Source organism: Sander vitreus, chromosome 21, assembly GCF_031162955.1.
Source record: "Sander vitreus isolate 19-12246 chromosome 21, sanVit1, whole genome shotgun sequence".
NCBI lineage: Eukaryota > Metazoa > Chordata > Actinopteri > Perciformes > Percidae > Sander > Sander vitreus.
The window spans coordinates 6,359,794-6,383,513 of NC_135875.1; the positions used below are offsets into that span (position 1 = coordinate 6,359,794).

Sequence of the window (23,720 nt, forward strand, 5' to 3'; positions counted from 1 at the left end):
TTGTAAATGTCAGTTTTACATTTGGAGTGGTAGGGTGACAACTGAAAGCCAGAGTTTTACTACAACATTCACTATAAAAACACTATAAAGGGCAATTAAAAATGAGAAACCACTACAGATAATATATCTGTAGTATAATACTGGTCTGTAATACAAACATTGTTTTCTTAAAGGCATAATCTGTCATTAATGTAATCAATAATCACCCAACAACAAGTTTAAAACACAAGAATAAAAACCTTCTTTTACTTCCAGAGTGATTGTGAGGTCTTTTTATATACAGATGTACACTAGAACAGATGTCAGTCAAAACAGGGCTTTATCTTCAAATGTGATCAAATAAAAAGAACACAAGCTGCTTATTTTCCATCTTAAGTCAAACTATAAATATTTTCTCTATCACTCTGGGTGGCCTTACTAGTGCTAAAATGATCAATTGATCAACAGCAAATTGTGGGTTCTGTTGCTTTCAGCTTGTTAATGTGAGAATTTGCTGTTTTTCTCTGTTTCATATTATTGTAAATTGAACTGGTTCTCTCTGGTCCAATTGAGTGGCTGGTTCAGATTAGTTTTATTCACTGCGCAGTGGAGAAAGAAGTTCACAAGAAGCTGTAGGATTCTCCGTGACCAGAATGAGTTTTCTGGCCAGGATTTTATACAATGTTACTGAAAGCAACAGAATAAACAAAAGCTGAGAAGACCTTCAACTCACTAAGTAGATTTGCTACTATTTGCTTTAACTAATGAAAAGTGCTTTGATTAGTTAAGGTGTAGTCTCGCATTGCCAGACCTTCCTCCACAGCGCTGCGGAGGAAGGTCTGGCTAGTCCACACAACATTCCAGGATGGGAGAAAAATGTGCTCTGGTTGATTGGCATTTCTTTAAACCAATCACAATCGTCTTGGGTGTCGCTAATCTCCGGACACAATGACGGTGCCTCTGCTAAATAGCCTCGGGAAGGAACTTGTTTTGGTGGAACGTGTACGTTCAAAAGTTGTTTTAGTCGTGCAACAGAAAACTCAGATTGGACAGATAGTCTAGCTAGCTGTCTGGATTTACCCTGCAGAGATCTGAGGAGCAGTTAACCATAGTCCTCAGAAATCGTCCAGAGTTTAAAATTACAACACAAAGAAAGCGGAAGGTAACGGACATCTGGCTGAAAAGAGCCATAATGAACAAGCACTGACTGCAACAGGAGCTCTTTCCCTCAGCCTCCCTGTGTGAATTTATAAGGATCCCAACCTTTTCTCATTAAACACTCTTCGTCGGTGCAGAAAGAGACATCTGCAACCTTAGCAGGAGTCGCAAGCGCTCCTCCTCTAGCTGTAGACAGCCAGAGGTCAAAGGGAACCAGAGGCGATGCTCCTCTTGTGCTGCAGACGGAGATGTGTAGATTATCTCAGACAACAGGATAACCACAAATCCTCGACAGCAGATGCAGTTTGACGGTGTTGGTCCATCATGCTGTCCACATATCCAATATTTACTTCTCGTCTACTTCTTATAACACTAAGTTACTGATTCTATAGTCTCGCATTGCCAGACCTTCCTCCACAGCGCTGCAAAGGAGGGTCTGGCGAGTCCACACAGCATTCCGGGATGGAAGAAAAATGTGCTCTGGTTTATTGGCATTTCTTTGGGCGGTGCTAAGCGCCGGACGGAGCAACGGTGCTGCTGCATAATAGCCTTGGGAAGGAACTTGTTTAGGTGGAACATGTGTACATTCAAAAGTTGTTTTAGTCGTGCAACAGAAAACTCAGATTGGACAGATAGTCTAGCTAGCTGTCTGGATTTACCCTGCAGAGATCTGAGGAGCAGTTAACCATAGTCCTCAGAAATCGTCCAGAGTTTAAAATTACAACACAAAGAAAGCGGAAGGTAACGGACATCTGGCTGAAAAGAGTGACATCCGGTGGAATTTCCGGCGGCACCGGAGCAATCCCAGAAGTGGAACGTCGTGGATATAGACTACTGATTCTAAACCTGTCAAGCTTTCCGCTCTTGCACAGCACATGTGCAGTTTTCAGTGATAACAGTGTCAGATTTACCACTCAGAATTCGTAGTATTTATTTTAAGCTATGGGTCCTTGATTTCAGACAGTAACAGACAAAAGCAGGCTTGTCATCTCTAGTCAGAAACTGTTGATCCTGTCGGCTGAAATGACAACTGTCACTGGCACATCTGATCAGCTGTAGCTAGCTTGCTAATGAAGCCAACGTTAGCTCCATGAGTTGGATGAAAAGTCTCCACACTCATTGAAACACACATGAAAATAAAGATGTTCTTGTGTAGCAGTGTAGAGCTAGTTAGTCTTAAATATAAATTTAGACTGTTATTTTGTTCAAACGTCAACAGAATAAAAGCGGAAGGTAACGGACATCTGGTAATGAGGGACATCCGGCGGAATTTCCCGCTGCACCTGAACAATCCCGGAAGTGGAACGTCATCAATATAGACTAGTTAAGGTGTGAATTTTAGTTGGGCTCTAAACAAAGGGTCTCACTCACAGTGACCAAAGTAAAATGTTTTGTTTTAACACTAAGCTAGACAAAAGGCAGACAGAGAAGGATACACTAAAAGTTTGTTGATCAGGTAAAGTAAAAGGAACGTAATCAGTCAACAGGAAAGAGGATATTAGGATAAAATGAGACTAAAACTGTTAGATAATTCATTTTTTTCTACACTGTCTAACTGTAAATTTAGCAGTTATCCCACAAAACAAATTAAACACCGCCTTGGGCTTTGAGAAATTGTGACGTGCACTTCTGATATCTGTTTTCTGATATCTTATAGACAAATAAGCAATCGATTAATAAAAAAAATATAATCAGCAAGTTAATAGATAATGGAATGAGTTGTTAGTTGAAGCCCAAAACACCTAGGAGAATCTCAGTGTAAAATATTTGGTTAAGACTGTGTCAGAGAGAACTTTGCGTTGTAGTTTGATTTCTTTATTAAGGTCTTTCTGTCATTTGCTAGTATCAGCAGAATGCAGAATGCCATTCTCATGTAACTGAAATTATGTCCACATGCAGAGGCAGAATGTCATTTGATAACATTATTTGAGTGACATTCGACTCAAATGCCATTTTTATGAGGTCTCTACATGAATAACATCTCCATACATTGTTACGTGAAGTCTCCATGCTTTCTTTGCAGAAACTCCCGACAGTGTTATGTTATTACCTACTATTAATAGCAGAGAAAAGCATCTCATGCTTGTTTTGTTTTCCCTCCCACCCTGCAGGTGGCAGCATAGACAGTGACTGTGCCTTTGAAGGAGACTACGCTGTGCCCCCTCTCTCCATGACCGAGGGCATGCAGCACATTCGCATCATGGAGGGCGTGTCACGCTCGCTGCCCTCCTCCCCGCTGCTTACCCACCAGACCATCAGTGTCAGGCTACAGCCCGTGAAGAAGCTCACAGGTAAACACACTGCAGTGAAGTTAAGATTCATAAAAATATTCATGTGTTGTCACATTTTAAAAACCTGTGTTTGGGAAAGAAAAGCACAGCCGACAGAGATGTGGGCTAAATCTGGTTCTTATATGTCTTGTACGCACACATCCTTGCCTGTAACTGTCCTCCCCCATAGACTCATTGTGCTAATACAGCCTCCCTTAACCCTTCACTGTACCACTGCAGGCAGGGTACCCAATCATTCAGAGAATCACACACAGTGAATTAAAACAGATTTCATGAGACAAAGTGAAGAGGAGTGGAATGGCTTCTCACCCTGATGGCTGCCGATAATCAGTAATCAATTACTCTTACTTACTCTTACTTAATTACTCCCCCACTGACTCTGAGTAGAAACATATAGCTCTGGCCTGCAGCAAACTGCAATTTCCAATTCTTGTAATCACCAAAGTCCAAGAGCCAAGAGCAGCCGATGGACTGGGAGCTGTGGTGGGCGCTGCCCGCCTTTATCGCTCTTTATCTTCCACCGCTAATCGTTTCCTTCCACACTCAACCCTGACATTCAGAGAATGTGGGAACCCGCCTCCCCCCTCCTCTTTCTCCCCATTAACTGGATTATGAGTCTGTGTCATGTTCCCTCTGCTTTTATAATGCTGTGGTTTGGTACACAGGGCAGCGTGGACATCCAAGACTCACGGCTCTGTGGCAATTTTCAAAATGAGAAATGAAATATTGACATTGCTTTACCCAGTATCAGTGCAGCCACTACATAGATGTAGAGTGGGTGTGAAGGACTTAATGCTTGATTCAGTAGTCACCACTAGGGTGCACCAGCCTCTCAGCTACTTTAGATCATTAACCATTTCTGATATGCCGAAGGGACCATGGTTTTTACATCATACAGAATGATTTATACTCCCGGGTCATCTAAAGTGTAGGTTTTAAAGGGTAAACAGATTTTCTCTTTCATTTCACCTGGGTGTGCGACACCACTGTAAGAGGGCTCTGTGTGGGTGACAGGATCCAGCAGAGGCTATTTTGGGGGATCAGGACTTGAGAATGACATTTCTCTTTGCTTGTCTCTGCTGTTTAAGGAGCCATCTTTGCTCTTTTTGTATTTTTCTTTAACTTCATGTTTCATGGCAGCCTAATTTGATGTCTACACTTTCATCTAAGTGGATCAAAGTGAATTTTTTTGATTGTGTGTTTGTGTGTGATGGCCGTTACAGAGGAACGTGTTGTTTAAGAATAGCTTGATAAATGCCAGCTGTGCCGTCTTATGTCTGATATCACGGCTGATGTAGGGAGAAGTCTGTTTACAGTATTGTCGCACATGTGGTCACTTGACTTGTAGTCTTGCGTTGCCATTGGCTAGTCCAGACAACATTCCTGGATAGGAGAAAAACGTGCTCTGGTTTATTGGCATTTCTTTAAACCAATCACAATCATCTTGGGTCACTAAGCGCTGGACGCAGCTACGGTGCCTCTGCAATAGCAAAATAGACTACTTGGCTTGTTATAGTATGCCAGTCAGGTGCTGCTGCTGGTTGTGAAGGCTGCTTTGACATTTTTTTATTTTAATTTGGGAATTAGGAGTCATTTCATTTTTAATATTCTGTATGTCTCAGATGTGTACTTGCTGCACTTCCGCTTTGTGTGATTTGTTTTGCTTTTTTTGCACTTGTCATCTTGAATGTTCATGTGAGTTTGTGTGCATGACAGTGAGAGATAGGATTTTGGCAGGATTAGCACCTCACTGTGTTAATCCTTCCAGATGTATGTCTCTGTCACACCACCTAATGTGTGTTATATTGTAGTCTGATGTAATGATTAAGTCTCTGACAAAAAACAACAACATAAAACTGTGTGATTTTGTACAGCTAGTGGGGCCTCGCAGGACTAAGATTTGTACATCATAAACAGTGATTGGCACCGTTACATACTGTTTTCTTCTTTCCTTATTCTTCAGATAACATGTCCATTTGATTATAGGAGCTAAACCGCTCTTGCATAAGCAGGTCTGACTCTAAAACAACACGCACAAAAACACTCACGTCCCCCGAGGTCCATCAAGTCCTCAAAGACCTGTGTCTGCTCTCAAGTGGCATCGAGCACCAGATTGCACTAGGTCTTAACCACCCCGGCTTTCTCGCCCTTTAATTAATTCAAACTCAGCGCCACATCCTGCACAGCTTGACAGTACCAAGCTTGTGTGTGTGTGTGTGCTGGCGTCACAGAATCCCTCCCATGTCAGCAATGGCAGAGGTGGGAAAAAAGAGAGGTGGCAGATGAGTGCATGAGACCGCGTTCAGACAGCCTTCTTCGGCTGTCCGGTGGTCTGGCAAAAACGCAGGTTTTTCCATTCATTTTTAATGGGGGGTAGTGCGTTTAGGCTGCGGCAGGGGATGCCACAAGGGGGACACTCAAAAAAAACACAGCTGGCCTGCGGCGAAAAGGTGAGACTGACTCAACTTTTGGAGAAACCCCACGTCACACTGCGGTGGTCAATCATGTAACCTGCGATCAGATTTGTCGGTGTGTTTTGAACTATGGTTTGATGCGGTGAGAATCCCATACAGTAAACAGGAAACCTCACTGTCGCTGCCAAAAGAAAGTTTTAAAACACTATAGGGGTAAAAAACGAAACACAAGCACTGAACTGCCCGGGAGTTGCGCTGAATGTTTCCTGCAACAACAAAGCACTCACACTTTTCTTCCTCTCCTGTGAAATAAAGCTGCCTTCATGTGCGGTCGGAAACGTCGTTATCTATAAACGATTTGAAGGAAAACAGTAATTGTGAACTATAAAGTCTACTTGTGCTTTGTAGGGGGATTTAAGAACACAACAGGACGTCACACAAATGGGCCGTTTCATTAAAACTCCCCCCTCCGCACAACCCTGTGGCAAATCGCCAGGTTGTTTTTTTTTTTTTTTGGTCTGAATGCCCCAATAGAGAGCAAATAGCAGCAGGTCTTAAGGCTGCCTCATTTTGATCACCCACCCCCTCTCCTCTGGGGGCCTCCATCAACCGCAGCCTCTCTTTGCCCTCCTGTGGCAGAGTGGTGGTGTTGGTGAGGACTTGAGTTATTCGACCTCAAGGCTCTGATAGAATGAAAACACCATGAAAGCACTGACCTTTTTAGAGAAGCATTGAGTTTCTGATTTAATCCTCTCTGCCTGCATGAAGACTCTCAGGGGGGCCCTCAGATGCTCGAGGGGTCAACTTGTGAAACAGATTGGTGAGGATGGCAGGAGGCATACTGTACCATGTCATCGCAGTGGACTCGTGTTGAATATATGTTTAGCAGGTTGTGTTGGTAAACTACAACATATTTGATCTAATTTATTTCAGTCTAATCTTTTTATTTATTATTTGTATACATTAAATATATGTTAACGTAGTTTTTTTTGTATGTTGCTAAAGTGCACTAACGTTACAACATTCATCTCATTCATTTTGACCTCATTTATTTATTTTATTTTATATTTCTTTTTCTAATTTTGCTTTACTTTATTTGTTTTTCAGTTGAATTATATTTATATTAAGAACAAGTTTAAGAAAAAGAAATTATAAGTTCAATAAATGCATGATGTTTCCAAAGTTAATGATTGATCGTGTTAAAAAATCATGATGACAATATTGACCAAAATAATCGTGGTTATGATTTTTGCAATAATAAAGCAGCCTTAAACTCATGGTCCATTTACTAGCTAAGACTTTAACTTTAATTATTAGTATATTTATAGCATGGTATCGCTACTTTTACTTAAGTAAAAATTCTCAATATCCATCATATCAGGCTGCTGTTGTATTGCTCGGGCTCTAACAACTTAGCAAGAACTCCATTAATGAAATCTGGAGTCTCTGTCACGTGTAATCCAACTGAACTAACAATAATATTTGTATACTTTATTAAACCTCCCAGGGAAAGTTTCTTTTAATCCCCCTGCCTTCCAGAGAGGTCAGACTACACAGTCAGGGAAGAGTTTCTGTGTCTGAGTGCACTAAGTAACTCAGTACATTTACTCAGTACAAGTTAAGTACAATTTTACTTTACACTTACTTAAGAGCTTTAGTTACTTTTCATATTCAAATTTTATAAACAAAACATAAGATCAGTATATAAAATAAGATCCATTGTTACATTAAAGTACTAAAATTAATAATGAATACATCAGTGATCCAATAATATAATACTGACAGGAGCCATTCTGCACAACGAGTAGTTTTACTTTTGATACGTCAATTATGTTCTGTTGCTAATACTTCCGTACTTTTACTAAAGTAACATTCTGAATGCAGGACTTTAACTTGTAATGGAGTATTTTTATACGGTAAGTGTATTTCTACTTTTACTGAAGCAAATTATTTGAACACTTCTTCTAACACTGGGCTCGACTCTGGAATGTCTGCTGAGGACAGGGTCTTTAAATGTCATGTATTACATAATTACAAGCCTTTGCATTTTTTCAATGGAAATGTTCCCTTTTCCCAAGTAATGATATCATTTCTGCCTCCTGCTGTGCACAAAACATACGTTCTCAGTTTGTTTTACATTATGCAACATAAGTTTGTCTTCATTTTTCGCAGATCCCCCGACCACTGTGTTTTACGTTGCCTATTTTTAGCCCGCTGTTATCTAAGACTATGAGTGCTGAGTATTGCTCATTCTCACAGAGATATCTCAGTGGCTGATTGTTATGAGTTGTAATCACTGATTGCTTATTTGTTCCTTTATAAACACCTCACTCAAGTGTCAGGTTCGCCAGAGACCATCGCCCAAGCTGATTGATTGGCCCTGCTCCACTCTGAAACATTTAAAAGGAATTATTTCAGCATCTCTCCCCAGATTACACTGCTTTACCCTAATTAATGGCTGCAATCAATTCAATTACTCCCTCCCCATGGATTGCCACATAAAGGTGGAAAATTGCATTTGGCCTTAAAACCTGAGAATCCGCTTGGTTTAATTATACCACCTCATTTTTCTCCCACTCTTGCTGCAGTGATTACAGTAATATGAGTATATCTAAAATCTATTGTCTCTATCTATGGTGCTTAAATAGAGTGATATGTGAATAAGTGGCACTGTACTACAGTTAGCTAACTTCTAAATGGCCACGTGATGCATGCATAAAAATGGATAGCCAGCATTAACGAGGCACAGTGTGCAGAACTGCTTAGTCAGGTATTACAGCTCATTGTGTGGGTGGTCTTAAAGGACGCACATGAAGATGAACATGTTGAGCTCTGTTAAATTAGCTACTCATGATGAATGCTGCATTTCTGGGCCTGTGTTATTGTTTGATGGTATTAAGTGTCCAAATGGAGATGACAGGATCACTTGTTGGCATTTCTTGCACAGATACAATGGTCTATAATAAGCCCACAGCTAAAACTCGTGTTGAGACACATTATTTTGGGATTGGGAGGCATCTGGGAAATGTAGGTTATTATTACCTGTAGCAGTGTTGTGGGCAAGGTAAAACAACAACTAAACAGTTGCAATAGATCACAAAAAGTAGTTATCAAGTTTTCATTATTTATGATTAATATGATGTGCAGTATGACACCGTAATGTAAGCGTAGAGCTGTTGCACTTTCAAGCTTTTGGTTTTACTTTATAACTATCTAGACCTTTTTTCTTTTACTATTCCGGCTTAGGTTCCCATTGGAAAGGGTTGTCTGCAGCAAGGTGAAGCGGTGAAAATACAGCATATCAGTGTATAAGTGTATAAAACTGATATAGATTTGTAGGTGGGCTTTTTTTTAAGGTGCTAAAATATGTTTAGCTGCTGCCCCCGTCCACAGCAGTACATTGCTTAGAAAAGTACCTAAAACAACTCCACTTTATAATATCCGAACTATCCCTTTAGGAGGTTATATTAATATAAATATGTATACATGTGAAACATGTGAAAGCATTTTAATGTTGCAGCTAATTTTAACAGCTTTTTAATGCTATTAGGTATTTTAATTCATAACAATGCATTATTTATACGGAAAATCTTAACCTGCAAAGTACAGGTGTACCAGTTGATGGCTCAGTTGCATCATTTATGCTGCTGGTAAACTAAACTAAGATTAAACATCGATAGATAAACACCCAATACTCCCTACGTCATGTAAACAAATGAGACAACAAATAAAAAATGAAACAATGCATCTGCCCTACTCAAATATGTTTTATAACATGATATATGTTGATGTGTTGATATGATTTTGTTTTCCTGGTTTCTGGACACAATATTGTAAAATCTGGATTTTTCCTTTTAAGTCATCTAACACAAACGTGCAGTGCCCCATGCCTTGAGCATCTTGTCCTGTGTCTTTTTGAGAGGAAGGCTGACATTTGGGACATCTCAATCTCCCTCTTTCCACGCCTCCTTAGCCAGCCTCGCTTTCTATATGGCATCTGGTGTCCTCTGAGATTTTTTTAAAATGAACACTGACATTTGGGGCATCTCAATCACTACGCCTCCCTACTGCAGCATTTCACATTGAGAAAATTGTTCTTCAATTATTGTCATTATTTCTTGCCTCAACCGTCCCAGCCACCACAGACCCTGCAAACCATTTGTTCCGCTGAAAGGAAATGTGACATTTTTAGCTCCACTGTCACAGGTGAAAAATAAAGAGTGAAGGTTAGGTGTATAAAGGAGTAATTGAAATGGGAGTATGATGTCCTCAGGAGGAACACTAAAGAACCGGCTGGATTACGCGCTATGATGGAAAAACTTGTCACATTTTAGTCATCAGTCAAAATAGTCTTCGTGTTTTAGCGATGAAATATCATTCACCTATCATACCTTTTCTTCATTAAGTGCAAATCAGTTATTTTACAGTGTGTCATTGTAAAGGTACTTGATGGAATTGATACATATCTGTCATTTCTTGCAGTTTATTCATTTCTGCTGACATGACTGGTGAACGCTGGTGCAGAAGAGTAAAAAAAAAAGACACAACAGCTTGCATTGCAGGATTTTCTAAACTGAAACTTTTGATGTGATTAGTCTTGTTCAGTCAGTTCAAATACAGAAAAAAGAATTTAGAGCCAAAATTTGGCATTTTGTGAAAGTACTGAAGTGCCCGTTGAAAATGTGCCTGTTTGGAACGGGCTGATTGCCTGGCCTGTGGTATTGCTGTTTGCAGCTTTCTCAAGAACTAATCTGCTCTTGAATGTCCTGTAGTGAGTGACGGAGAGTGTGCTGTACCCACCATGCTGTTCACCTGTGTTAAAAGGGGTCCCCTCTCAATCCACTCCACAGTGTTTACACTACTAATAAATATGTCCTACAGATCTCAAGCGCCTGCACTTGACACTGTGCTTCCTTGGGTCACCGACAATGGTCAAGACAATCGGAGGACATACAGACCTTCTTCCTTCCATTTTAGAGTGATAAACTTTCTTGTCTAGGGCTAAATGAAAAGATTGATACCACAGTTAATATAAAGCCAGTAGCTGGTTAGCTTAGCTTAGCACAAAGACTGGAGACGGGGGAAATCCTTGCTCTGTCCAGTGCTAACAAAATCTGTCTACGAGCACCTCTTAAGCTCATTAACACGTTATATCTGTCTTTGTACATATTAAACAGAGAGGAGTGAGGGTAAGTCTGCCACTGTCTCTGTCCAGTTAATGTGCGAAAAAGACACAGGAAATATAAAGTAGGCATGTTAAGACAAAACGGCACATAATATCAATGGAGCTGTGTTTTGTGGCCACCCCCACCTCTCATCTATCTCACAGGAATATGTTGCATCTTGTTGACAATATGCGACTAGCCTACAATACACATCACTTGTAAGTTATTGTTGTCCGACCCAAAATTAAAACTGGTGTAAAATAAATGATATTGTGCACTCATAAGCAAGAGGCAATGTTTAACTGCAGGGATGGTCAGATAGAGACCCAGGTTAAATCATGTAGAGGACTGGTGGTGCACATAAAGTGGCATTCCAAACTTTGACCTGTTACAGTAGCACATCTGTAAGGCTTGTTGGTAATATACTGTAAAACATGCTGGTCTAAGATGTCACTCTGGGGAAACAAGTGTGACTGGAGGAGATTAATAACAAACACTAACACAAACAGCAGGCTTACAGCGTAACGGATATGAACCCCCGGCAGAAGCAAAGGTGGTACACAATAAACTCTAAGCCCCATGGGTTTGAACCCCTAAATAGCCGTAAAACATGGCTGCAACTGTACAAATACACTTTCAAGGGTAAAACAAGGACAGACAGGGATGCATGAGCCCAAGAGGAAAATGGAGTAGGTTTTATTGAAACCCTTGTTCCTATCAAATAATACCTCTCCTCTTTTTTCTTTTCGCGTGCGATGTGATGGGTCCCCAAAGCTCCATCCACGCACAAAAAACTGTCCCTTTAATAAAACCCTCCCTCCTTCCTTTTTTTTATGCCATTTTCTTTCCTCCCTACTCATCCTTTTCCTCCCCCTCTTTTTGCACTGTGGTTGCCATGACAACAGCAGCACTGCACCATTCATCTGTTGGAGACCTGGGCTCCTGTTCCTATAGTGAGAGCGCGCCTCTCCTCTCACATCTATACATAACACGCTAAGCGCTGATGCAGTCACGGAGGCGAAGGAGAAGATCGTTCCTATCTGTGCTTCCAGGGCTCCTAGCGGGAAAAGCTTCCTATTCTGTTTTTTTTTTTCTTTTCTTTTTTTTCATTCGTAGTGGCGAAGGTTTTGGTCACATGTCAGCCCTCGGTACTACTGCCATCATAAAGGTGTCACCTCTGTGTCCCCCAGTAACACAGTGACTGCTGCGTTCTCTTCCTTCCTCCTTTCCTTATTCTCCCTCCCCTTCCTGTTCCTCCTCTCACTCCTCCCGTCACTGCCATATCTTGCCTGGCTCTGTATCATTTACTGCGACTGTATTGAGCAGGCAGCATCAGCACTGAAACCTGTGGAGACTTCCTCAGAAAGGAAACAAGAAGGAAGAAAGAGAGTGAGAGCGTCTGTTTCTCCGCACTGCTTGGTTGCAGGTGTTTTTCTGTTTCCTGTTTTAGTTTTTTCTTTCCTTTTTGCTTATTTTTGATGAACTGGTCATCACTCCGGGAGGAAGGACTGCTCGTGTCGCTGGAGGTGCAAGGAGGGGAGCTGGTGCCGTACTCCAACCTTCAGGAATGGGAGATCTGGTTTGAGAATGGTGAGCCCCGCCACACCCTCTTTTGCTTGATTCCTCCATCTGTGCCCACAAACCTTGTCTCCTCCTCTTTCACCTGCTGCTACAGCTTTTGCTCGTTCTGATCTCACACCTGGAGCTGGGTGCGTCGCCCACTGGTTCGAATGACGTTTGTACAGACATGGGGCTAATGGGAGGAGGAGCACAGGAAAAGTAATTTCTCTACATGAAATGATCCATTTGTCAAAGGGCTGCACTCTAATGACAATGTAGGCTCGAGGACCTGTGAATCAACCAGAGTGCGATAATGTAAGTGCTTTTTCGTGGCGAACTGCTCTGTTTCATGCATCAGCGTGGGTGAGCATTCAATTGTCTTTGTGTGTGTGTGTGTGTGTGTGTGTGTGTGTGTTTCTGTTGGACTGTGCATGTCTAAGCATAAGCTGTAGGCGGCTAATAATGCTTGTTCTTGTTGTTGTGTGTCTCACTTTTCCTTCCAGAGCACAGCGTCATATGTAGCATATGGTTGCGTAAACGGGTTGAAGTTGGTGGGGAATAGTTTTTCCCCACACCGTGTAGTCGGCAGCAACAGTAACAGCAGCTTGTTGTGTACCAGAATCACCCTGTCATGTGCTGGGATGTGGTTCCTCCTTCCAGTTCCAGTGCTGCAGGCTGCCTCTCTCCTTGCCTTATCCCAGGGGGCTGCTGGCTGGTGTGTGAGCAGAACAAAATGTCTCAATAACAATGTCTGCCAGCAAAACATAAGCACCTCATCAGCAGCTGCTATTGCTGGTCTCAGGTGAATGGCTTTTGATGAGGCGCCCACAGCTAGTTTTCACACCACTTAGTATCACCACCTGGAGAGTGCTTTGATGAGCTTACATTGTCAGCTGTCATTCAGGAGAGACAATTTCAGGGTGGATAAATAACCATGTTGTGTCCAAGGTGGAAGAACATTTCCTGGGTTTGTAGGATCCATCATGGGGTTATTTGAATCAGATGGAGCAGAATGAATGAGGTCCCATCCACGGTGATATCCCTTCATGGTTATGACACAAGGATCTTTCTATTATTTATCTCCCTCTTTAGACGTTTTAGCTGAGGGATTATTGTCTGACAAGAAATTGTTATTCAAAGAAACTGTATGAAGAGAGCAATCAACTGCACAGACAAATATAGGTACTTTGTCTTGTTTGAGACGGTTATATCTTGTAATAGACAATATAGGCTGCCCTATCTGAGAATATCCTGTGAAAATGTGTGACACAGCATAGCTCTTGCTGTGGCTTTTCCAAGGTTATTCTCATCTCCGCTTCCTCCTGAGTTCTTCAAGTGTCTTGTAGGTGTGTGTCAGTGCCTATGATCTCATATGTATTCACAAGACAGGTCAGTTAAACCTGGCTTTTGAGTGGCGGACCTCTCATATACCCTCTGCAGTGGATCAGAGTGATATTGATTTATATAATTGCTCAATTTCCCTCCCTTGCAACCCCTTGAGCGTGGTTCAGACAAATGGCTTGTAAGACTGAGATAGGTTATGAAATAAATTTGACAGACCGTCTACTACTTCGGTCAATTTTTAGGCAGCATTTAACCTGACACATGCAAAGTATACACAACAGGACTAATATGAGGTACCTCTAAAAATTGATGTAATGTTAATTTACTAACCAGTGGATTATAGGTTATATTCACTGTTTAGTGACATTATCATTGCGCCTGGATTTCTGATAGCTGCAGGCCTGTTTCACCACTCAGTCCTGATTACAAAAGCAGCCTGCTGAGTGACTCTATTGGTGGATGGGCACAGTCTGTACTATGCTTGACACCCTGGCTATAAATCAAGCATCGGCGACACAACTGTCCTTTAAAATCCTTCATTTTGTTTCTCAGTGCAAAAGGTTAGAAGAGGAATCGAATTATGGTGTTGTAGAAAACTAGTTGGAGTGTGTCATGTTCTCCCATTGTTTCCGGTCAATCCAGTGACCCTGCAACTCTCGCCCTCAGTTATTTTTGTTGTTGTAACACAAATGTCTTCTAGGTCAGTTTCCTTTGCAGTCAAACATCACTTCTCAAATGCACAGAATTTGAATTAGTCAAGAGAGCCAGTATTGCTAACTCTTTAACAACTCCCTGGGATCTAGAATTACAATCTTTTATTATGCTGAGAGAAGACACAGTTAGAGCCGCCATTAGCAAGATGAAGCTTGATCCCCCTTCGACCATGCTTGTTAAAGTCAGCTTCAAGTGTCTATGCCAGGTAACACCCAGCAATTACAAATCTTCCCCCAAAGCTTTCAAAACAGCTACCATTTTGCTGCTTGTGACATTCTTGTGTTTTTGTCTTGTGAACTTGTCTTGTGATATTGTTGCCATTTATTGTTTTAGTGTTAGGAAAAATGTCCTGTTCTGTTGAGCACTTTTTTTTTTTTACTCTTGTGGTAGGAATGTCTTGTCTCATCTGTTGTACATTTTTTCTTCTTCATCGTGGGATGGTGAGAAACGAACTTTCGATTCCTCTGCATGTCTAGTATATGTGAAGAAATTGACAATAATGCTGACTTGACTTGACTTGATACACCCTCTGCTAAAGAAACGCAACCCAGACAGACCCTTAGCAATTACAGGCCAATTTGTAATCTCCGAAGATAATCTTTTAAAAACAACTGCTTTTTAACCATACACCTAATCATCTAAATGAATATTACAAAAGTTACAGACTGGTTATCAAGCCAACAGCAGCACTGAAACAGCCCTGCAAAAAGTAATAAAGGAACTGAGAATCATTGTTGGTGCTAACAAAGTGGCTGTCCTTAGCAAAGTGTTTGACACACTAAATCATGACAATTTGAATGACAGTCTTGAGAAATAGGTGGGTGTCTTGGGTAGTGTACTTGTCTGGTTTCCTTCATTTTTTTGTTTTGATACTAACGATGGCGTTCCTCAAGGAACCATTCTTGGTCCTTTTCTTTTGTCTTTTACACATGATCCCACTTGGTAACATCATCACAATGTCAGATTATCCCAATGCTCTGAGCATATCAATGCATGGATGTGATTTAAAAAAAAAAAAAAAAAACTAAATGAGGACCCAGAGAGAGATGAGTTTTAATCAAAATGTTGCTGTCTGGCAAAACAGATTAAAGAGCTAAAGATATTTTACTGTGGCTAGAATTTTTAAAAATGCTAAAAGAAGAGCTCACATTGCTCAACTGTTGCTTTTTGTTTGCTGTTATTTGTTTTGTAAAGCTTTAAATTACCTACCACCTCATTTATATCAAAGATTAACAGACCACTAAAATCCTTCCCTGTCTCTTTCTTAGGCATTCCCATTTTTTCACACAGTTGGCAAGGCTGTCTTTCGTGCAATATCCTTCAACATGATCTTGGGATTGCTAACTTGCTTTTAAAGAATATATATATACCAAGAACCAGATTTTTTTTTAATTTTTCTGGGTTTTAATTCTCCAGGGCTTTCATTTTTTTAATCCTTTGGTTTTACTCTTTAATCCCCAGTGTTTAATGAATTTCTATAAACATATTTAGCTGTTTTATTGACATAAAACATTGCATTGTTACTGAGTGTTTTATATTTCTGAATTATAATCCTCTAACATAGCCACTCCTTTGCATGAGAGCTGCTTTACAAATCAAGTATTACTATCTTACAGTGTGCTTGTTGCTTACATTTGGTTTTTGTCTGGATATTTAGCAGTACCTTCTGTAAGAAAAAGCTGTGGAGTAGAAAAGAGAAACCCGCAGTGTGCTATAAATAGTGATAATAATGATTTGCTTACAAAACAGAGCAGTGGGTTACATATACCACCTCAGTGCTTTCTGCAAACACTGTGGTGGAGAGCTGAGCAAACATTTCTATGTAAGATACACACAGAAGCCTAAAGAAGTTTGTTATTGTGGGTGTACGTATGTGTGTCCATGCGGATCCAAACCTTTACAGACTGCTGCGCAGGACTGCACAATGACACCAGCCTCAATGTTTACTTATTTGCTCATTTCATGGTGCTGAACTACTTTGAGGCATTTGTCTGGATCACAGATCTGACTTTGTATGGCTGCAATCAGTCTGCTAAGGGATTACATAAGAGCAACAATTGATTACAGCGTCTGTCATGTTCATTTTATGTCGTGCTAAAGATCATGCTCGATTATCAGGAACATCTTAATTGGAGGCTTCAAAATCAGTCATGTAATGCCTTTCCTTATTCATTGTCTTGTTTTAGTGTTTCATTTAATTCCTTATTTGAATAACAGCAGAGACACTTCCATCTCATCCTGATTTTCACTATGACGAGGGTGTGGTCCTCAAGTTGAGTGTGGCCAGGAGGTCATAAATATACCCACTAGGGGTTGAACTCCAGCTGGCACAGAGGTCAAGGCAGCCTTACTATTATTAGGCCACTGTATCAAATGGTGTCCTTGGCAATTATGCTACTGTCGCTTTCTTAAAGTGGCATCATATTTAACTTTACAGCCTACTGGTATCCTTTGGCTTCAGGAGGGCAGGTCTCTGATGACTCCTGCTGAGTTGTGTGAAAAGTTCACGGTCACACTACTGTGTCACCCCACCACTCAAGGAGTGAAACCATAAGAAAGTAAAGTTAAGTGTCTGAACCACTCAGTGTTAACAATAGTCGCTGTGCTTCGGCAGCTACATCATGATGTCCTTCAGGAGAAAGGGTTTGCTCACTAGAGTATACAGCTGCTTAGAAAGCCTGCAGTATACATATGTATCCAAAGGGGCTTTAGACCAGAAATGGAATGATAAAAATAAAGCTGCTCAGAGCAAATAAGCTGCCCAGTGTGGCTAAATTTGATAAAACAGTATCCTATTGATCTCCCTGAAATAGCGTCAAGCTGGAGGACTCTGTTTAGGCAATAATTATAAACAGTGCACTTGATTAGCAGTTTAAACACTGTTATAAAGTGCCTTGCGAACAATGAAACGATACACAAATAGTAGTAAGATGCATTCAGTACCCTGATAACAATATAGTTGGTAAGTCAATAGAAAACATAATAGAAAAGTCAAGTTGTTTTCTTAATCTTTTAGAAGCCAATCAGATTCCAAATCGTTACTCTTGTCCCAAGGCTGGACGCTTAATGCTTTGTAAAAAATCTATGTGATTTTGGACAGAGCTCAGAATACCTTCAACAAAATCTTAGAAAATCATAGCTATAGGTCTATAGGTCTATCCAGGCCCAATAAGGTTGTGTGAAACGTGGAAGTAACATATTTATGAGCGAGGGGGAGCTCGGCTAAATGAGCGTTCTTAGAAAATCAGTCCCTCCCTCCGCCCTCTTAAAATTCTGCCTGTGCCTCACTTTGCTAATCCTTCTAAGGCTGCTTGCTAGATACACATGTGCGTGTGCACCGACACACTAACACACATACATTAAAAGAGGGAGAGGCAGTCTGGCTAATGGAATTGCATTTGATGCTGACTGCCTCTGTTGTGAAGTTGTGACTGAACATCTCGCTGTGTTGCACAGCAACATCTGGTCTGCATTGTTTTGTTCAACAAGTGAACGAGACAAACACACAAAAATGGTCTCTGAGCCGGATTACTATATGCACACTGGGAACAAGCCTCCAGGCCATACATTAATACTGGTGAAATTAAATGTTAAACAGCACGTCCTCAGTATTAACCACACATTAATTATCAGCCGCATCTGTGTTTCAATTTATGTCTTAAAAGAGTAATCCACCAATTTAGTCGGACTCAATATACAATGGACAGCAGAACCAGAGATTATTTTTTTGGACATTTTAGGCCTTTAATTCCACAGGACAGGAGACATGCAGCAATGGGCCGCAGGTCGGAGTCGAACCTGTGGCCGCTGCGTCGAGGAGTAAACCTCTATATGTGCTCCTGCTCTACCAACTGAGCTAACCCGGCCACCCAGATATTCTTCTTCCCTGTCGAAACCTGCTGCCTGCATCACCCACAATTCAACTTGAACACTTTGGTCAAAAATGTGGGTGTGTTATGCTAGTAGCAGCTAATGTAGCCTCAGTGGAGTCCCCCTTTTAAAGTAGTTGCAAAAGTTGAACAAGTGAAAGACAAATTAGCTGTGTGTACTTGCATGTTTTGTTAAATCTCTTTTGACTTCATAAACTGTTTGTGGAATCTCTAACATGGAGCATAATGTATGGTTCGGCGATATTACCAATGTATTATCGTTTGTCAACTTTTACGGCAACCATAGCTTGATATGATTATATTGTGTTATTGTTTTAAAAAGTTGTCATGTCCAAATTAATTATTCTGAGCAAACTGTAAAAAAAAGCAGTAATTGCAGTAACTAACAAAAGTAGTTGTTGAGGGTTTTGTTTTTCATGTGTGAAGAGTTTCGTCTAATGTAGGACGTAACCGTAGAACACAGTTCAACAATAATTTGACTTAAAAACCATATCATAGTATATATCGAAATATCCTTAAAAATAATGTGACAATGATGTAACCACATTATAAAGCCTCACATTTGTAATGAACTTGATAAAGACCACTGCATCTCTTTCTGAGGCACAGCAGGAGATAGCCACAACACAAAGGATCAGAGCCTCAGTCGCCCCCAGCTTGTATCTTTGAAAGCTGAGTTCCTTGAATCGAGGTGACGAGGGGAAGACCTGAGTAAGTCGATACAAAGAGGTTGTTTGATTACATTTCAACAAATGTGTTGGGACCTTGAAGCTTTTAGTGTCAGTAAAATCACCCTCTCCGTGCGTTACCACCACCTTTCAAAAGGTGGGCAAGACTCTCCGTTTCCCCTGTGCTCTGCTGTTGCCATAGTGACCAGGGCTGCAAGCTCGGTTTCTGTAAAGCTCTGCTTGGGTTGCAGACAGCTGGGCGATGTATGTCCTCACCCACATTAGTGTTCTGTATGTTAATTTGTGCATGTGTGGGCGTCTATGTCTGAGTGGGTGCCTCAGGTCGAAGGTAACTGAGACAGTGGTTCAGACATTGCCGTAGAAATGTCTCCTTTCACTTGCTTATCATTCACTCATCTGCAGCAAATGAGAAATTGTGCATTGCATATTAGAGTCTCCAATTCATATTCAGAGCTTGTCGTTTATTTGTTGAAAACCCAGGTTGTGTCTGTGGGGACTGTCATGTTGAAAAGAAGCGTTCCTCTTTCATATGCACGACACTCTGCATACGTGAATTTGAATCACAATATTGACTTTCGTTTTTGTTGATCATTTCACCAAAGGCTGTGTGTGTATATATATATATATATATGCTGACAATCTTGGGAATAGAAATCAGCTTCTTTTTACATTTTCCAATTGTCCATTGTCACCAATCTCTCCCCGTTCTCACTCTAATCTCACATGTACACTTGCATACATGCCACATGCATATTCATATTCACACCCTCACATCCTGAGCATTTAACAAATATCTATTTCACGGCCACGTGCATCTGCACACACAGACTAGAGATATTTATTCATAAGCTCATTAGAGGAGTGGATTTGCCTGCTGCCATTCATCACTCTGTCACCCACCCTCAGCCTGGCACACACTGACAACAGAACTGCAGGAGAGAAGTCCCTGGGATTTAGTCTCCTGGAGCCGCTGCTATAGAGGGGATTTACTCCAATAGACAGAGTCTCACTTCGCCATTTTATAGAGGTGAGATCAGTGAGACAAAAACCAAAAGAAATGGTAATCTCTCGTTTACAATTTCAGTCTCTTTGCACAGTCATTGTCAACTGGTTTTCAGCAGCATGCTGGCTTTGGAGTTGCACAGGTGCAATGTAACATTTGCACCAACATTTGCAAAACTGTCAATTTATTTAAATATATATATAATATATATGTGTGTGTGTGTATATATATATATATATATATATATATATATATATATATATAAGGAAATCGCACACTGTCACGTGAAAGCTCAGTCCATCACAGTCTCCTTGTAGCTTGTTACAAGCTAGTGCAAGCTGTTGCAAGCATGTCACTGCAGGTGTAAGAGCAGCTTATTGAAATAAGGCTTTCAAACTGTGGTTTGAAAGAGAATTTTTACTTTGGGCCCTTTTTGATTGAAAGAATGTGCAGCCATTGCAGACTGCTGTATTGCTCTCTTTTTTTCTGTGTACTAAACGTGAACTTTTCAAGACTCGTGAAAAAACAACAATATCGATAAACATTGTTGAATATGTGTGAAAGATTTTTGGAATATCTTCGTTGTTAATGGTGGTGTGCCCTGGAATCTTTTGTGCAAAAAAAGAAAAAAACTGTTAGGAAACACACCTTTTCTACTGAAGGTCAAGGGTTCTTAACTAATTCCCATTCACATCCACTGATGTTTAATTCCCTTGTGCAGGCAAGTACTCTTTAGTACTCTTTAGATGAACAGACGAGGATCCATTGTGGATTCACCAGTTGTGATCAGTGGCTTGAAATGAATGACGCTTACTTTAAAAGAAGGGAGGAAAATATCAAAAAGATAAATAGTTTATAACTGATATGCTGTGTTTGACTCATGTATACAGTACCATGTATTGGCTTACTTGCTTTTTGTTTTCTCTTGCATCTGAAGGTCATGGAAGTAGAGTATTGTAAGACTTTGTCCATAGTCTTTGAATGACAGAATATTCAATAATTAACTATGGAAATGTGGCATTTTTTCTTCACTTGTTTTTTCTTCTTGCTGTGTTTTACTTCCCACGTGTTTATTATTATTAATTATTTATTGACTCCCTCAATTTATAGATTTTTTTCTATGTGATTTGAATCACCTTAATACCAGCAAAATAATGTCAGAAAAAAATCGTTATATTGTAAGCTAAGTAAATGGACACTTCTGTCTTAGCTCATACAAATATATAACTATTAATTAACCGAAATGATGTTTGAGTTGTTTGTCAAGCAGAATACATTAAAGGTCCCATGGCATGACAATTTCACTTCATGAGGTTTTTTAACATTAATATGAGTTCCCCCAGCCTGCCTATGGTCCCCCAGTGGCTAGAAATGGTGATAGATGTAAACCGAGCCCTGGGTTTCCTGCTCTGCCTTTGAGAAAATGAAAGCTCAGATGGGCCGATCTGGAATCTTCCCTTTATGATGTCATAAGGAGGAAGGTTACCTCCCCTTTCTCTGCTTTGCCCGCCCAGAGAATTTGTCCCACCCATGAAAAAGAGAGAGACATCATGGCTTGCAAAGTGGCAGTTGGTCAAGGCCACACCCCCACCCTCCACCTTGCCCCCCCTCTCTCCTCCTCAATAGCTTTTAAAGCTACAGACACAGAAATGGCACATACTAAGGAAAGCTCATTGTGGGACTGGCTCTAGTGGCTGTAATTCTGCACATAGGCTGAATTTCGGGAAAGATACCTCAGATACAGTATTAGGGGACCACTAAGGCCTATATAAAAGAGACTTCAGATACAGTATTAGGGGACCACTAAGGCCTATATAAAAGATACCTCAGATACAGTATTAGGGGACCAATAAGGCCTATATAAAATAGACTTCAGATACAGTATTAGGGGACCACTAAGGCCTATATAAAATAGACTTCAGATACAGTATTAGGGGACCACTAAGGCCTATATAAAAGCATCCAAAAAGCAGCATGTCATAGGACCTTTAAGTATCCCTATGTAAGTTCCTTTCATGGCAGTTGATCCGGTCCTGGATAACTTTTGTCCCTTCCTCCTCCTGGCTGTCAGTTGTAGTTTCTCACTGTGGCATCTGTGCTGGCTCACTTCCTAGATGTGGTCAATTAGCAGGGTCCTCTCCAGACCATACCAACACAGTATTAACACTCTGTGTGTGGCAAGAGAACGCATCTGCTTTACACACATACTCATAGCTCTGAAGGAGTTCTTTATTCCCTCTGCCAAGGAGATTTAGTTTTTGTTTGTTTGACTGTGTGTTTGTGAGTGAGTAGACTATCTCAAATCCTGACAACAGATTGCAATGAATTGGTGGAAAGTTGGACCATGGGACAAGAAACATGTGCTTATTTTTTTTCGTGCATATCCGGATAAAGGTGCAGGAATTCCTATAATAGCAAAGTAAGGCGTTTCAAAACGTTTTTCTTGTCAACCCTGGAACCTGTATCCCATTATCGGCACTGTTTATTGTAAAATGTCTCTAACTTTTTGATGAATTGCCATGAAATTTGGTACACACATTCTTCCCCTAATTTTAATAACTTAAATGATCCCCTCACTTTTTATGTAGCGCCATAATCATTTCAAAATCTCAGATTGCCTAGTACTTTGGTTTATCCCCAAATACCTGCAAAACTAATGTCATTTAGGGCTAATTAGGAAATGTTAGCATGCTAAACTAAGATGGTGAACATGGTATACTATACTGTATTCCTGCTAAATATCACCATGTTACGATTGTCATTGTGTGCATGTCAGCATGTTGACTTTAGCTTAGAGCACGGCTGTGCCTAAATACAGCCTCATAGAGCTGTCAGTCCTGTTTAGATAAAATGAAGGATTACATGCTCCCTTATGGCTTGAGAAATCCTACCAGTAATATATATGATAAAGCCCTTTAAACCCCTTATTAGATTACCAGTATAAGAAAAAAGAAAAATCATTTTCACTGAGCATAAAGCAGAGCCATCTTGACATTTTGAAGACAATGGGTTAAAGACAGTTGACAGTGACGGCAGGAGTTTAGAGGATTGTGCTGCCTTGGCATGAACTCTAAAGTGTTTTCTATCGTACTGTACATATGTTTTCGCATTGACCAAAAGTCTGCACTGCTGCCTGCAGAATGATCTATTTGTCTTAAGACAAACAGTATATAGACAGCTGGACAACTCTACTCCACACCCATTATACACACACTAACACTAACACGCATGCATTATACTGGCATTAGCTGTAACACGAACCCCAAACAAAGTGGTAAAGAGCCTGTTCATTGTTGCTTGAATACGTGTTTCAACTGCTGCTCGTGTCTTCCTGCTCACCCCACTCTGGTTCAGCACAGTGTTGCTGCACCGGATAGCTTTGGACATGTTCGCTCACCCATTAAAAGGATGGTTAACAGTTGCAGCATTGCGGTAGTACATACAGTAATCTACTTTAAAAACCTCATTTAACCAGATTAGTCAATTAAAACCAAATTATACTTAGATCCTGGC

At 40.6% G+C, this 23,720-nt stretch overlaps 1 protein-coding gene across 4 annotated transcripts in view; it reads left to right on the forward strand.

Annotated features, from left to right (window-relative positions):
• Positions 1-23,720, forward strand: part of tanc2b (tetratricopeptide repeat, ankyrin repeat and coiled-coil containing 2b) — a 152,841-nt gene that overhangs the window by 74,560 nt on the left and 54,561 nt on the right. For all 4 annotated transcript variants that reach the window (XM_078279331.1, XM_078279334.1, XM_078279332.1 and 1 more), the window contains exon 5: positions 3,249-3,428. In XM_078279331.1, the coding sequence (XP_078135457.1) occupies positions 3,249-3,428 (180 nt within the window). The remainder of the gene's footprint in view (positions 1-3,248; positions 3,429-23,720) is intronic.